Genomic DNA, 17,190 nt, shown 5'->3' with positions numbered 1-17,190 from the left:
GGGGTTTCTCTGCTTTCGTCACTTGGAAAGCACCCAAGGTTTCTGTGCAGAAGAGCTTGGTGACTCCCGCATCTCATGCCCTCTCCCTCGGGCGCCTGCCCCTCCCCACGAGCGGGGCTTTAACGCTACAGCCCCTCCGGATGAGCTCAGCTTTAACGCTACAGCCCCGCCCGCCCGCCTGCAGCAGGGGTAACTGTCACCATCCCCATTTTCCCGAGAAGAAGGAAACTGAGGCAGGGCGGAGTGTGGGGACTTGCCCAAAGTCCCAGGACCAACGCCCCGAGGCACTCGGCCTGCACAGCCGGGCCTGTCAGCGCGCTGAGAAGTTGCACTATTTGTTTAGTCACCTGCAAACCGGGAAACGCGATGGAGCCTACTGGCTGTGCTTTTTTACAAAGCCATTTTTTTTTTTTAATGGAAGTGTTTGGCCCCAAACGCAAATATAGGCTTCTCAGTGGGGTAGATCTGGGCTGCCAGGGCTCCCCGAGGGCTAGGAATGTGAGCTCAGGCTGAAGCAGACACAGCCCGCAACAAAGGTCCCTGGCCTGCGAACCTTCCCGAAATAAACGCCTCGGGAGGAGGCTGGAATAGTTCTCAAGGCTCTTAACCCAAAGGGGATTGAAGCTGTTGCTATTCCGAAGCCCGTGAGTGATGGCCTGGAAAGTTCCTTCTATCTTTCAGAGTAATAAACAATTCTGGTTTCTGCCAGCTGAAACATATATTTTGGAGGAAATACAAACTCACAAGGCTCCTTTGAGAAAGGCTCTTTTTTTTTTTTCCAGCATATTCATTCACAGAAAATTTCTCCCAAACCAAACTGCTGCCCTTCCCTAAATCCCAGCGCTCAATCCCAAAGGGGCTGGCAGGGGGAGGTCAAGAATGCAACAGGCTGGCCACCTCAATCAGACCTGCCATTCCTCCCACAGCTTCTGCAACCAATTTTCACTCCTCAAATCAAGCAAACCACCATGCCCACACAAAGAAATGACCACACATCAAACCTTATCAGCACTAGCCACACCCAAAGTCCCAGAGTGTTGGAAGGTTCCAGAAGAATAGGCCGATCCAATGTCCTCATTTCAAGATGAAGACACTGAAGCTCAGACAGGTTAGTAAATATGTAAAAGAGCAGGACTCGAATTCACTGCCTTGGCTCTAAGAGCAGTTTCTCCCAAACAAATCCATATCCCTTCTTTTCTTTTAAAACCCTTTATTTCCCAGAGAGGATGGGTCAGTATGGTCAGTGAGATTCCAAAATATTTCACGATAATAATAACCAACTTTCCGTAATCCCTGGAGAGCGTCAGCATCTCCCTAACACCTCAAATCACCTATCCTTTAATTGCATTCTTTTGGGAAGACCTATTTCTGGAAGGGGGAAAAAATGGATACTAAATCATATTAAATGAAGGAAGCTAGGTATTCAGAATTAGGATTTCAACCCAAGTCCTTAACATGACCCACCAGGCTTTGCATGAAGAGGCCTGGTTTCCATTTTGAGATCACCTTGTAGCTCTCTCCCTATTCCCTGGGCATATCAAACACCTTCCCAACTCAGGGCTTCACCTTGCTGTTTCCTTCCCCAGGATGACAGTTCCAGAAAAGTACATGGCTTAACCTCTCATTCCATTCAGCAACCTCCTCCAATGAAGGGGTCTGCTCAGAGAGACCCTCCTTTCCCAAGTTTACTCAAAAGTGGCCTCTGGCCTCTTCATTCTCTTCAACGCACTTGACATTATATTAAAGAAGCATGTGTTGTCTGCCTCAGTTGACCACACTTTCTACAAAAGCAGAGATTTTGTCTTGCCTGTTGCAATTTTCCTGGCACGTAGACGTGATTTTTTTTTTGTTAATGTAAATCTTTAGTTTTGAATTTGCCTTTCAGTCTGAAGTTTCTGAGTTTCCTTAAACCAAGACACACACATAAACTGGCATGACCATGTTTTCTTAAAACTTACATTAATAGAAGCTTGGTTTTACTCCCTAACATCGTATCGTACCATAATTCTCAAAGCATGGTCCCCAGAACAGTGGCAGCAACATCACCCAGATATATTTGTTAGAAATACAAATTATTAGGATCCTGTCCAGACTCTGGGGTGGAGTCAGCAATGTGTTGTACCAACCTCTTCCTAGGTGATTCTGATACATATTCCATTTTTAGGATATTTGCATGGTGGGAAGAAGTATGGACTAAAAAGTCCATATTCTGGGTTTCCACTCTGCGATCCCCCAGGTATGGTGCAACAGACTGTCTCAAATTGATTGGGCTCAGTTTACACATCTGGTTCATAGGATCAAACGAGGCTTAGCTCACACTAGATACTATGGTGGGATAATCCTTAATCCTCCAAGATCTGGATTTCCATTTCAGATTATAATCTGAGGGTCAGGAAAGCAGTACTGTCTCATAGCTTCTAGTTATAAAAGCCTTGAAAACCAGAATTCTACTCTAACCCAGAGACCAAGTCTATGGGCTCAGAGACAAATCCCCACAAGCAGAGGAGTGTGGTGGTTGCGTGGCTCCCAGCCATTTCAGAAGCAGCTCTCACGGGGACTCTGCTCACTGCTTCTGTTAGGAGCTGATGTAGCAGAAAGTCTGAGGAACGCAAACACTGGTTGCCTTCTGCTCGATGTTTCACATAGACGTAATGAAAGGTGATTGGCATAAAGAAAACAGAGGGTGTAAAAATAGGATTACTGTCCTTTGAGAGCCTACAATGTGCTAACGGAATCAGCAATGCGGCTTTGGGGACAGAGCTCTCCTGGGGCCTGGGGAGGAGGAAACACTGAAATGAAAGACCACATACTCCGAGCTAAGAAACCCCATGACACTGAAGCTGAGTATTGGCTCCTTTTCTTCAAGATTGTTTGGTTTCATAAATGCGGTCTAGAAATAGCCCTTGGGCCTGATGAAATCTCCATTGGGACAAGGATTTGTTTCTTGTATTCATGAAAGACCCCCAGGACTCTAGAACCTAGGGCCTAGAATGGGGGGTTATTTGCACTAAATTCCCGAAGCTTCCTGACCCACACTTTCTGCTCACAAATTATTCCAGGGTGACTGAGAGCATCATAGGAGAAAAACCTATGGGAAACTGACATGGTCTTTAAAATGGGTGAAAGAATGAGCTGTACGTTGAATGAATGACACGTATAACAGCCCCTAGCCCAGTGGTGGGTCACTCAATATTAACATGATTAATAGCAACTCCTTTCTTATTAATTGGGTAAGACTGGGCTCTAACCTTGATAGTCGAATAACAGGGATAAGAGAAGTACCTACATAACCAAGACCCAACAAATCCCGGTGGTTTAAGAGAAGCAACATCAAGAGCAAGCTCAGCCACTTTGGAAATTAGGAAAGGCTTCATAAGCCTGAGCCTTGAGTGGTACCAAGACTTGGTGGATGAGTGGTGGTGGTGGAAGGTGTGAATTTTAGCCCCCCCCCACCCCCCAAAAAGCACAGGTGTTTCTGAAGAATGGGCACATGAGAAGTGATCTTATAGGCCTCACGCTTAAGCTGCCTGGCTGCTGTCCATGTGAGAACCTCCTGCTTCAGGTGCTCGCTCTCGTGGGTTTAGGATGGGTGGAGGTCACTGCATGTGCTGACATCCATGCCCATCAGCCCCTGCTCACAAAGGACTGCATTTCCCAGGCTCTCCTGACCTCTGTGCGTGGGGAGTCCAGTCGGCGGAGGACATGGACAGCCTGCTTCAAACCTGAGCCACAGTGACCCATTTGCATGTCTGAGGTCCTTTCAAACTCAATATACTTAATGCAGCTTTGAAAAGTTCTAAACTGAAAAATCCTGTGATCCCATCAATACTTGATCAATGTTGGTTTTTTTTAAAGGTTTTATTTATTTATTCATGAGAGACACCCAGAGAGAGGCAGAGACATAGGCAGAGGAGAAGTAGGCTCCCTGTGGGGCACCTGATGCAGGACTCAATCTTAGGACCCTGGGATCATGACCTGAGCCAAAGGCAGACTCAACCACCATCCCTGGCTTTGTTTGTTGGTTTTTTTGTTTTAAGATTTTTAAGTAACATCTACACCCAACGTGGGACTTGACCTCAAAACTCTGTCATCAAGAGTCAAATGCTCTACCAATTGAGCCAGCCAGGTGCCCCTACTGATGTAGTTTTTAATTTCCAAATCTGTTCTCATCAATTTGCACTACTGTGGTTTCAAGTCTTCCTTCTAAAGCACAATTTTGCCATAAGATCTATTCAGCTTTAACATACAACACTATTTCTCTTTAAAGACCCTGTGTCTTATGTTACTTTAACATAATTTACCATAAGTCCAAATTTGCCATTTTATTTTGTGCACAAGCATTATGTATACATGCATGTACATGTGTGCATGCCGGGGGGGGGGGGGAGAAATCAATCACCATTGGCTCCCCAGGCCTTCCTCAGCCCACCTGGAACCTATCACTGGGTAAAGCCTGTTGGGAAGCTGGGAGCTAAGGAAACTGGGGTCTCACAGAGGAGTGTCAAACACAGGAGTTCTCAGTTTGGTTGACCATTCAAATCATGTGGGTGCTTTAAAAAAAAAAAACAACATACCTACCCTGCATCCCACGCCAATCACCAACCACCCCACACCCCACATGCTCACATCTCTGAGCGTGACAACACCAGTATTTTCAAAGCTGTCCGGGTGATTCTAATGGGACTGCAGTTGAGAAGCACCGACCTAGCATCAGGTGGGGCCCTGACCTGGACCTCCAGTGATAAGCATTTGGAGAAGGGAAGGAAACCATAACCGTGGCGTCATCACCTTTCTTTTCAATTTGGGGTAGGCTCTATTCATGCTGTGATCAACACCTGCGCTGCCCCTCCTTGCCCCCATACCCACCCCAATATCCACCCAATTCACTTTTTAAGACCACCTTCCGGTAGGAAGCTTTTCTTGGCTCCTCCAGTGATCCATCATCTCTCCCCAGCTGGAACTTCTTACGGTTAGTATTGTATAGTTCCACACTTAATTACCCTCCAGTGCTTTCACTGGTCTTGTCTGTTTGGCTAGATGCTATGCATTTTGTGGGCTAAGGCCGTATTTCCTCTTTCTTTTATATGTGCTTACCGGAGTTTGGAACATTATAAATGCAGGGAAGGGAGTACCTCCAAACTGGAAGATTAATTAAGCAATCATTTGGGCACATTCGCAAAATAGGAACAGAAGTTTTATCACCTTCAAAAATCTACATGACCAAGAGCAAGCGCATATGCAACAGAGCAATTATATCCTTCAGTTTATCCCTCTGTCAAATACCAACAGGTTTTGCCAAAGACGTAGGGTGATTTTGCCTGGAAGGTAATTTCCCAGGGAAGGAGGCTGCGATTACACATCAAGTATGTAGTACTTTTAGGTAAATGAGTTTGGCAGCCCTCTGTGTGATCCGGAGAAAGCGGCCCAGACGGCATGACTTGATTTCGAAGACTGAACTGTTATATCCCTCCTCTGAGAAAACAGGAAAAGAGTGGAGCCAGCCACCAGACAGAGAAACCCTTTATTGTACTGATTGTGCAGAATTCAAGGACTACTTCCCCTATTTTTTTAAAAAAGATTTTAATTTATTCATTCATGAGAGACACAGAGGCAGAGACACAGGCAGAGGGAGAAGCAGGCTCCATGCAGGGAGCCCGACGTGAGACTCGATCCCGGGTCCCCTGGGTCACGCCCTGGGCCAAAGGCAGATGCTCCACTGCTGAGCCACCCAGGCGTCCCTACTTCCCCTATTTTATATTTAAGCTCCATGGAGTCATCTAAAAATACTAGCACAAGTTTTTGCTTTCAAAACAGAAAGATCAGGTTTCTGAAATGTGGACTATGTATGCACACCATACATATATATATGTCTGTAGTCTGTACGCACATGCCTGGGTGGTATTTCTTCAAATACTACAGTCCCAGCAGTGATTTTATTTAGTCTGGTTGTTCCTAAGGCAAACATACATAACTTTAATTAAATGCACATCTAAATGTAGGGGAAAGCATCTTGAAACAATTAGACTATTCTATGGTAAGAAGTTTGAGGGCAATGATAGCCTCCCACATCCTCACCTCCACCGCAGAAAGAGAACAGAGGGGTCGAGGGAAGCCAAGCCTGACCCCATAAACACAGGCTGTGGCTACAGCTCTCTGCTCTGCTCTATTTTGTTCTCTTCTGACCCAAGACAGCACCCTTCTTTTACTTGTTCCTAAATGAATTCCAGTCATTCAATTGCCTTTTACTTTTTTTAACCCCTCTTTGATCAGTTTTAGAGGGACAACATTTTCAGACAAAGTTTCTCATCTTTCCCTGGAGGGAATATGCCAGAAAGAAACTGAAATTCTGAAGAATTACCAAACCACACTTCCGGTTATTGACCTTGGGTTATGGAGGCTTCTGCACAATGTCCACCAAGATGGCTGCCCTTGCCACCTCGTTTTGGGATTTTTCTGGGCCATCTGGCTCTTTAGGTAGTCAAGGCTGAGTATTTCTCTCTTTAAGTTGCACTGGAAGAAGTGGCAGGTTGTGATGTTCATCAGGGCTGTTCTTTTCCTCTTGAACCCCAAGTCAATCCACTCCTAATTAATTTATCCATGAGCTATCACTAACAAAGAGTATTTTCCCCATAAGGATCATGATGAAAAGGCACATACATCTACAAACACTGACTGAATGCCTCTTCTCTGCCTGGAACTACGGGAGACACCAACACAACAATAAAAATCACGCGATCCTCGTCTTCAGGGAGATAACTGCATTGTAAGGGTCTCAAGCCTTTCAAAAAACAAAGGTATTTTTAAGCTGCCAAGACTTTTCTGTCCTTGTTCTTTCAATACAATATGTCAAGTTGTAGATCAAGATTCCAGTATTTCAAAGAGAAGATAAAAAATTTAAAAGGACTGAGAACACCAGAGAGGAGGCACCCTGGACTGGACACAGAACCTGGGCAAACATGAGGGGAGGGGAGGGGGCCAACAGCCCTCCCTCCAGGAGAGGGCAGGGGCAAGAGAACATTTGGGGAAGTAATGGCAGGGCTGGCGGGAGGGCCCCAAGAGCCCAAATCGGCACCAGAGGTTGTACAATAGGGAAACGTTGTACATTATCGAACAAAATTATAAAATGGGATATTATTAAAGTTCTTAAATGACAGGGATGTGTGTAAGTCAAAGAGGAAACCCAAACAAGTAGGCAGAGACTGAAGCAAGGACCTAACTTTCAAGTGTGTGATCTGGCCTTACCCTTTAGAGACAACTGCAAACCACTCTGTACACATCCACAGATCCTGGCCCTGCAAGCTCCATGGGGCTGGAGTTGCCAAGAGCTTCAGCAGAGGGGACGCACTACCTTGGTCTGTCATGGACTCAGAACTGCTCCTAGGAAGTTACTCATTGGCACACTATCAAACCAACGCATGTGGAGAGAATGGGACAGGACAAAGGAAAAGTCTCCACAGCCTGAGAAAAATCTTCAAGCGTGAAGGAGATGCACATACACTTGGGCAGGAAGGCACAGATTAGACTAACCCGTATATGGAAGTGCAGAGGGGAGAGGACAGAAGCCAAAGGGACAACATTGCTTGGGGCTCCTGTTACAACAGAGTCTGGGCCTTGTATGATTCCATGATACCAAAGGGGCAGGAGGCATGGTTCCCTACCCCACAGCACCCCCTCCTTCCAAATACCAAAACCACTAGCTTTGAATGACAGTATGAAGCCAGGTAGGTTTGACTTTGGTACCTCTAATTAAACTCTTATAGTTAGCACTTAATAACTTTATTTTTTTAAGATTATTTATTTATTAGAGACAGAGAGGGGGGCGGGGAGGCAGAGGGAGAAGCAGGCTCCATGCTGGGAGCCCAACGTGGGACTCGATCCCGGGTCTCCAGGATCACACCCCGGGCTGAAGGCGGCACCAAACCGCTAAGCCACCGGGGCTGCCCAGGACTTAATAACTTTAATCATCATAAGGAATATTCCAAGCAAGTTATTTATTAACAGGTGATTATTTATGAAAAATCTTATACTGAAAAAATGACCTTCTCTCTCTTTTTTTAAAGTTCTTCTAACTTTCTACATAGGTGTCATGAAAGCAAAAAAATGGTGGACTTGTAAGTACAATGGCAAAGGTAGAACTGCTTCTGGAGTTAACTCAGGGAGAGCTCTATCACATGAGCCTTGGTTTTACCATCTGCAAAATGGAGGGGATGATTTTTGTAGACTGCCAAATGCATTTCTCCCATTAACAGATAACAGAATGAAGGACTGATGTGTGTGCTACAGCCAAGGATGAACCTTGAAAACATTACACTCAGTGAAGAAAAAAAAAAAAAAAAAAACACAGACAAGGGGCCCAGTGGTATGATTCCATTTATATTAAATATCCAGAATAGGCAAATTCAGACACAGCAGATTAGTGGTTGTGGGGGGCAGGGGTGGTTAGGCAGGCTGAGGGGTGTCACTGCTTAAGGAGTACAAGGTTTCCTCTTGGGATGATGAGAAATTTCTGGAACTAAATGATGATGGTTGCATAACACTGTGAATGTACTTAGAGTCAATGAAATGTGTGCTTCAAAATGGGTAAAATGGTAAAGTTTATGTTACGTATATTTTCCCAAAAGAAAGAGAAAAATTAACTGGTTGGCCATCTACTCTATACATAATAAATGTCTTATTTTAAGAAGGTACAAATGGGGACGCCTGGGTGGCTCAGTGGTTGAGCACCTGCCTTTAGCTCAGGGCGTGATCCCAGGTCTGGGGATCAAGTTCTGCCATCAGTCTCCCCACATGGAGCCTGCTTCTCCCTCTGCCTGTGTCTCTACCTTTCTCTGAGTCTCTCATGAATAAATAAAATCTTAAAAAAAAAAAGGTGCAAATGTATTAAAGTGATCACAATTGTGACTAAGACGCTAACCTAAATTGTCTATCTTCTTTTTCGTGAGTATTGTCTTGAAAAAAACTATCAGAAACATCTATCTCCCATCTCTCTGGGATGGCTATCAAAGGTGGCTTGTGTAGGTACCTGCAAAGCTAAACTGGAAGCAGCAGGAGCCCAGGAAGCTATGGAGTGGAACAAGAAGTTGTCTACCACCAAAAATCTCATGACTAGATTTTAGAAATGTGGCCTCTGCCACATGGCTCAGAAAGCATGGACTCCAAATATGGCATCCTGGGAAAAGGGTAATTAATGCATTTGACAAATATTTGTTGAGTATTTACAAGCTGAGCAGTGGGCTAAATGATATAATCATAGGGATCAACGGCAAAGTAACAGCCCCCTTTTGTCGAGGAAATTACAATCTATTTTTTTTATGATTTTATTTATTTATTCATGAAAGACACACAGAGAGGGGCAGAGACACAGGTAGAGGGAGAAGTAGGCTCCATGCAGGAAGCCTGACATGGGACTCGATCCTGGGACTCCAGGATCACGCCCTGGGCCAAAGGCAGGTGCTAAACTGCTGAGCCACCCAGGGATTCCCGGAAATTACAATCTAGACTGCAAGAGAGTTAAGAACTAAAAATTATGTAAGGTTAAGCAGGCAACTCGCCCAACACAGTGTTAGCCAACAACTAAAGCCCACCTGCTATTAGAAGTCCTGCCTACCAAATCAGAACCTACCAGAATACGGCCCTGGGTCCCACATCTGAGAGACAGGCCTCTGCAAAGTTGGGAAGTCAAATTGAGGCTGACGGTGGGGAGCTCAACCTAGGGCTTTGGCAGAGGGGCAGGCCCAGCTCCTAGAGGAACAGACTCTAACCTGAGAACACCTCCCTCTTCCCCTTGCACATCGACTAGCCTGCTACCTAGAGTGCAACTCCATAAGCTATCTTGTGGCTCCCCAAACAATGGAACTGGGGTCTATACTGTCAGCAAAATTTGCTAAAATGTGATACTAAAACTCCTGCAAATTTGCCTTTTATTCTCACACTCCATCAATCAACCTAGTATCAATCTAGTTTCTAAACGATGATTCTCTCTGGTTGAATCTACATGGGATACTTTTTAAAATATTCATTCCTGAAAAAAAAAATTCATTCCTGGGCCCCTTCATGGACAAAATGTTTCTGAACATCTGGAGTGTGCATGGCATCGATACTTTTTTTAAAGCACCCAGGTAATTCTAAAGCACCCCAGGTGATTTCCAGGATTGAGAACCACTCATCTAGGATAAGAAGGAAAGGGAAATGGCTTTATCAAGCACCTACTGTGGGTCACTGCTAGCTCTTTACATATGGTATCTATAGCTATAAGTGCTATTCATAACCCTTTTCATAACCTCCTGGACTTGTTCTGCCCATGAGCACCCTGGGCCTTAAGGGCAGCACTTAATCTTGGAAGGACAAGTGGTTAGGAATACACACCCCAGTTTCCTTACCCCTTGGGCAGGATAACTCTGAGATGTACCTTAAACCTGGGGTAAGGAAACTAGCTCTGCAAGGGGCCAGAGAGTTACTATATTAGGATTTGTAAGCCATAGTCTTTGCCTTCACTATTCAAATCTACCTTTGCAGTACGGAAGCAGCCATGGTCAATGCTAAATCAATGGATTTGGCTACATCCCACTAAAACTTTACAAAGATAGTTGGCCAACCCCTACTCTGAGTCTAAAGAGACTCCCAGAGGTCTTATTAGCAGGACTGGGTTCCAGTTGCCAATAGCAGTAACCTGTCAGTGACAAAGCATGTCAGTTTCGGGCCTTTCCTGTGTGCTCTTGGGAGAACTGGCTACAGAAACAGCTTATACGCAAATCTTTGTCTCAGAACCTGCTTCTGGAGGCCCCTAACCGAAGTCAGTATCTTGTTTTATATTTGTAACTATCCTAGTGGTTATTTTTTTTTAAGATTTTATTTATTGATTCATGAGAGACACAGAGAGAGGCAGAGACACAGGCAGAGGGAGAAGCAGGCTCCATGCAGGGAGCCTGATGTGGGACTCAATCCCGGGACTCCAGGATCACACCCTGGGCCAAAGGCAGGCACTAAACTGCTGAGCCACCCAGAGATCCCGCCACCCTAGTGGTTAAATACTGTCATCTCCAATTTAAATGAAATAATATTCAATGACTACACAATTCATAAGTGATGAAGTCCAGATTAGAAGTCTATTTAGCCACAAAGTCAATGATCTCTCTCTACAATATGACCAGAGTAAGGATGCTTACAAATAAACACACACACACACACACACACACACACACACACACAAATACTTAATCAAATATATAATTTTAATTATGGTGGGCTAGAGTACCACCAATGACAAATTATAATGCAAAATTCATACTACTCATGTAATTACTGATCTACATTAAGGAAGGGGTTTTAAAAGAAATAATGATATAAATAGTAAAGCCTGAGGGTTATGAAAAAAAAATACCCTCTTTTATGTTGTTTCTAATGTACGATTCCTTTACTACCTATTGATTGGTTGCAATCTCGGTGCTATTTCTTTTCTAGTATAATTTTTGGTTATACCTAAAAACAAATATAGCCACCCAAGGTAGAGCCCAATGTGCAGTTTGGAACTTGAAGAGACAGGAACCAAATTAGAATATCCTCTTACATATTTTAACATGAGGGGTACGAGTGGGGGAGGACAGTACTTTCACAAAGTCTCCTAAAAGGCATTTGTGAAGTTCCCCCATGGATTCCAAGGATTCCAGAGAACACTCTGAGAACCCAGAACCACTACAGTTAGAAACCAATTTTTTTTAGCTTACGCGGTCTTGCCCTCGCTGTCCTGCTTGGTGGCACTGGCTCCCTTCTTGCCCAGCAGGGAGGCCACCTTCTCCGCATCTCCATTCTCCACAGCCTGTAGCAGCCGGTCATCATTCTTGTTCCACTCGTTGGTCTGGGGAGCAAAGGAGAGACACAGAGCTAGTGAACAAGAGTGGCCACGGTCATGCTGACCAGCAGGACTCCGGTCCCTCCGGTCCCCACCCTCTCATCACTAAAATCAAAACCTGTCCCCAAATCAGATACCTTCCCCTTCACTGTGGAGACACTCAAGAAGACCGGTTTCCCAAAGGAAAACATCAACAGTTCAATAAAACAGCAGCTGGGCAGCAAACTGAAATAAAGTCACTTCTTTCCCCTGATGCTGGGAAAATGAAGCCACTTGAAAAGACCTCAGGGCCAGTTTACACATTAGCTCACTTCTAGCTAAACTCTGACAGCTGGCTCCTCAGGATACAGGCCTTTGACCTGGGCCACAGCTCACTGGGCCCACAGTGTTACAGAACCAAACTGGCCAACAGCTCAAGGTTACTCAAGGGTTTATTTACACAAAACTCTTCGTCCGCTTTCATTGCCACTCTTTCTGGCCTGATCACTGGGCCCTCTGATTTTTGAGCTGTATAATGGTTTTTAAGGAGTCTTCCAGGCTACCAACTCAACAAAGTATCACCAGAAACAAAACTTCTCCCTGAGCAAGCTATTAAACATCAAACCGCTTTGAGCAAAGCCTCCACCACTGCCAACGGAATTGTTCTATGAACCGCAGTAACAGTAAAGCTTTCGTGGGCATAAAAACTGGTTTTTTACTCCTACAAAGGAAAAGAGAAGATCTCCATACAAGAACAAAGGGGCCTTGAGTATAAGGCCAAGAAGTTTCACATGTGAAAAGGCAGCAGTGAGCCACTGAAGGTTTGGAAGCAGAGGAGAGAATAAAATTAATGACTGAAGAAGAGTCATGGAGAGGTATATGGGATGTACAAGATTAACGTAGGGAGAAGAGATCCAAGCCCCTGAGTCACTCTGTAGGCTCCCCTGCCTTCCAGACCTCTCCTAGCTAAGCCAACTTTCTGGTTGTGGATACCAACAATCTTAGAAAGATTTCTTCTCCTTCCCCAAAACTTTCTGCAGGGCTCTCTACTTTCTTGTGACCTCTGAAGATTAAAAACTGCCAGGCATTTCATTTTAAAGGCTTTGCCATGGACCACTGTACGGAAGCCAATAGAGGAGACCCTGAAAATTTAACAGCTAAAGAGAGGGAATTTTACAGAGGACTACAAGCATCCATGGCCCTAGGCCCTAGAAGCGTGTTCCCAATGTCTCTGCACCGATGGAACTGGGAAACCTAAATGGGCTCCATCTTCTGAGATAGCAAAGGTGGATCTACAAGATGTCCCAGGCAGCCCTCTGACCCCAGCCTAGAGGCAGGGCCTTAGAGAAAGCCACAGGCCACGAGGAGTAAAACAGTTATGTGCAGGGTTTAGGTAAGGAATTTGCTTGGAGTCTCAGGACTGCCCCAGTCCCATTTCTCAGGACTTCTTCCTCCCACTGAGTGCAAGAACAGAGGAATGAGGAAATAGGTTTAAATGAAAATCAGAAGTCTGTTCTCTAGGCTGCATGAAATCTAACACTCTAGATTGATACTTGCATGCTATAGACCTTAAGTCACCCAAAAACCTCTCAGTGCTTCAGTTTACCATGGTTTTGAACCAGATGACTATTCTGATTCCCCTAAAGCTCAAAATGCTTAAATTATAAAATACCCCCCAACCAAACTTTGCTGGAGATTATTTTAGAACAGTACTGTCTTTGTTAATAGAAATGTTTTATATCTACAATGGACAAACTAGGCAAAGTATCCACACCCAGGGATGATTTTGTTTTTCAGGGGGCATTTGGCAATATCTGCAGATATTTTTGATTGTCCTGACATCTACTCAGTGGGGCCAGTCCCCCACCTCCACCAGGAATTATCTGGCCCAAAAGGTCAGTATCACATTAGCCACATATGGCTACCGAGCACTGGAAATGTGGCTCGTGTGACTAAGGAATTGAATTTTTAATTTTAGACTTCAAGCACCCGTAGCTAGAGGCTATCCTATAGAACAGTGCAGCTCTCCATGGCAGCTCTCCATGACAGCTCTCTAAACATTTTTATAACTTAAGAATGTGTCTAGGCCAATGTCATCCACACTTCTACAACTATCAATACACTCACACTGCCAACATTAGATTTTATCTTCAATGACAAGTCAGGCTTCCTATTGCAAAAGAACACAATAAATACACTGCTTCAAGCACAAGCATTTGTTGGTAGAATAGGATAGCTTTACTTAAGAATGAAATGTAGCAAACACCAAGAAACAGATTGAAGTTTATTTCCCCTAGGCAGCATTTTGCAAGCCAAAACAAAACAAAACAATTTATCAAAGAACATTCAGGACCAGTGGTTCCTATCTACATTATCCCAGAGCCACATTATTAGTGATGTCATTAAATCCTTCCCTTATTTAAACAGACCAAATTAAAACTGGATTGGGAAGATCAAAAGGATATTAAAGCTCAGAGGCTATGATTGAAAGTCCTTAAGCAAAGAAAGGCCACATGAAAGGATTTTCCTTTTTAGTGCCGCTAAGGCACTCAACTCGGGTAGAGGAAAATCTGGTTGCAGGGATTCCCTAAAATTAGTTACATGTGGGTATTTAGGGAGTTCAGTTTCTAGAGGACACAGCAAAAAAGATGCCCCCATCCCCAGCCCCCGCCATCCCACCCTCTGGAGGACAAGGTTAAAGGCTTATCCCCTGGGATCTAAAATTCTCTTATCTAGTTTCTCCTCATTGCAGGCCAGAAGTTACTTTTCTGTTAGAACAGATGAGGCGGAGAGAACATAGCTACCCACACACAAAGATTTAATAAATAATCCACACCACCATTCAACCTGTATGCACCGCAGATAGGACTCAGAGTAAGCAGCAGGAAGGAAACGGATGGGTGCTATAGGTTTTGGCCCTGGTTCTGAGCCAAGAGAACAGTTCAGAACAAATTGGGAAGGCTGGAGCAAACCTGAGGGTGGTTAGACCATTGGCAGGGAAATGAGAGAAAGAGTTTTACCCTTAATATTCTCCCAAGTATGCTAAAAGTGGAGGCAAGAAGGATCCCAGTTTGTCCTCTCTCTAACCTGGGAAAGCCAGATCCTGAGATGACATTCCCCAGACTGCTGGGCAGCACTCACAAGGAGGCAACGTTAATGTGACAAAGCTCTCTACTCCTGGGCAGGGCAGCTGGTTATCCTTGTGAGTAGGTCTGATGTGCACGAAGGGCCGTACTAGGTTTCTTCCAGAAAGCATGGCTTTCAAGGTGCTATCACCTTCCTCGCCTAAACCTGTCCACGGAGACACTCCCTGTATCTTCTATAAAACCCTTCTATGCAGTGCTACATTCCATAGCCACCCATGAAATGAAATAAAACAGATGTCATTGCTCTGTGAGAATCTAGAAGCAAATTCTTCTCATCCACCTCTATCCCTCTGCTGAGTGGTACTAAATTGAAACCAAGCATTAAAAGGAATCTTAAAAAGTTATCTTGGCCAATCTACTGACAGTAGGGCTGGTCAGATAAATACGTTGTGATATTATGATATGAGAATGATAGATTCAGCTCTGTTGTCCCTGGTTCTCAGCACTAGAGCTTCTAAAATCCATGAATTTTCTCAGTGATAGGGATGAAGGATACCTTTTGTTATTCATAAGCCCCTTTACATGAGTTAATGTTATAGGACATAACTGGTGACGGGAAACACCTAGATAGCTTCAGGATGGGGGTTGGTTATTAGAGGGTAAGAACTTTGAGCCCTAACTCCACCTCTGGGGAGGAGAGAGGGTTAGAGATTGAGTCAATCAGCAATGGCCAATGGTTTAATCCATGATGTCAATATAATGGAACCTCCACAAAAAGCCCTAACCCTCTCTGAGACCACAGGGTCCAGAGAGCTTTCGGCTGGTGAACACATTGAGGTGCTGGATGGATTATGCTGGAGAGGGAGTAGAAGCTTTGCAGGTCCGCACACACAAACCCTATCTTGCCCTATGCATTTCCTCTATTTGGTTGTTCTTGATTTGTATTCTTTAGTGGTAATAGTAAAGTACCTTCCTGAGTTCTGTGAGCCATTCTCACAAATGATCAATTCTGAGGTGTGGGCTGTGGGAACCCCGTGACTTTAGAGCTAGCTGGTCAGATGTACAGTTGGCCCAGGACTGGCAGATGGCATCTGAGGTGGGAGCAGTCTTGTGGGACTGAGCCCTTAACTGTGGGATCTGACGATACCTCAAGGTCACTAGTGTCAGAACTGAAATGCATCCGCCTTGTTGGCACCGGAAGAGTTGGAGGATTGGTTGTGGATATAAAGAAAACCATTTCGTGTCAGACATGTTTTGTGTAAGAAGTGGATCATATGATGGGTGAAGTCTGAAATTTTGCCATAACAACTCAAAGTAACTCATTTACACTCTAGAATCAGGGAAGGCTTCTAGAGACCATCACCACACAAAAAATATCGCATCCCCCCTCCCCACTTTCCACGGAAATTGCCTCCTCTAAATGGCACTCCTTCCATAGGGTGGCTTAGCTCCACCTCCACACCGGGTTCCTGGGCCCCTCAGAGTGGTGCTGTCACTCGCCAGCAGGTTCATCCAACATTTACGGAAACGAATTAGGAAAAAAATAGCAAACATCAGACTTGTCCTATTTTATAAAGTTAAATGTTTTATGAAACTTGATTATGTATGTGTCCTGGATGGTGATATAAAATATGTATTTTTACTGGGCAATCAAAAGAAAAAATATTGGATGCCACTGCTATAGAATGGTCCATCATCCAATATGCCTATGAAAAGGCTTCCTTCTAAAGCCTACCCCAAGGCCTGCAGCCTCTTCAGGATGACCTCTTTCGTGGTGACCTCTCTGCTTCTCTCCTCCATGGTGTCCCAGAGGGCCTCCTACTCATCTGACTAAAGCCCACAGTCTAGACTTGGTGAAATACTGTGTCCTGGCTCTTGCTCCAGAGCCTCAGTGTCTGCTTGTTTTGTTGCCATCTTTCAGCTTCCTGAAAGCACTGACAACAGCCTTTCTTTCTTACCTCTGTGGTGCCTAACATGCTCAGTTATCTGTTGTTGATTTTAGCAGGAGTCTCCTCCTCTTGATTAACCTAAATCTCTCTTGACTTAGAAAAATTTCTTTTTCCAGTTATAAAACTTTCATTCTTTTGCAAACTATTTAATCATGTTTCCAGATTCTTTTTTAAATAGGCTAAATACATCCAACTCCCTTTTTAACTCCCTTAAATATTCTAAGGCCAATTTTCCAATATTTTAATCATGGGGACACTGTCTCCAAATCTCTTCATCAACTAAGGAGCCCTGTCTTATCAATTCATTGGGGAGAACCCAGTGTCTCCC

At 44.5% G+C, this 17,190-nt stretch overlaps 1 protein-coding gene across 5 annotated transcripts in view; it reads right to left on the bottom strand.

Annotated features, from left to right (window-relative positions):
* Positions 1-17,190, bottom strand: part of RAI14 (retinoic acid induced 14) — a 134,770-nt gene that overhangs the window by 41,365 nt on the left and 76,215 nt on the right. For 3 of the 5 annotated variants that reach the window (XM_055325747.1, XM_055325746.1, XM_055325748.1), the window contains one exon: positions 11,724-11,854. In XM_055325747.1, coding sequence (XP_055181722.1) covers positions 11,724-11,854 — 131 coding nt within the window. Of the gene's footprint in view, positions 1-11,723; positions 11,855-11,985; positions 12,088-17,190 lie in introns of those variants that run through there. The other 2 variants (XM_055325749.1, XM_055325745.1) reach the window with 2 other exon arrangements.

This window comes from Nyctereutes procyonoides, unplaced genomic scaffold, assembly GCF_905146905.1.
Source record: "Nyctereutes procyonoides isolate TBG_1078 unplaced genomic scaffold, NYPRO_anot_genome, whole genome shotgun sequence".
NCBI lineage: Eukaryota > Metazoa > Chordata > Mammalia > Carnivora > Canidae > Nyctereutes > Nyctereutes procyonoides.
This window is presented reverse-complemented; position numbering and strand designations above follow the sequence as displayed.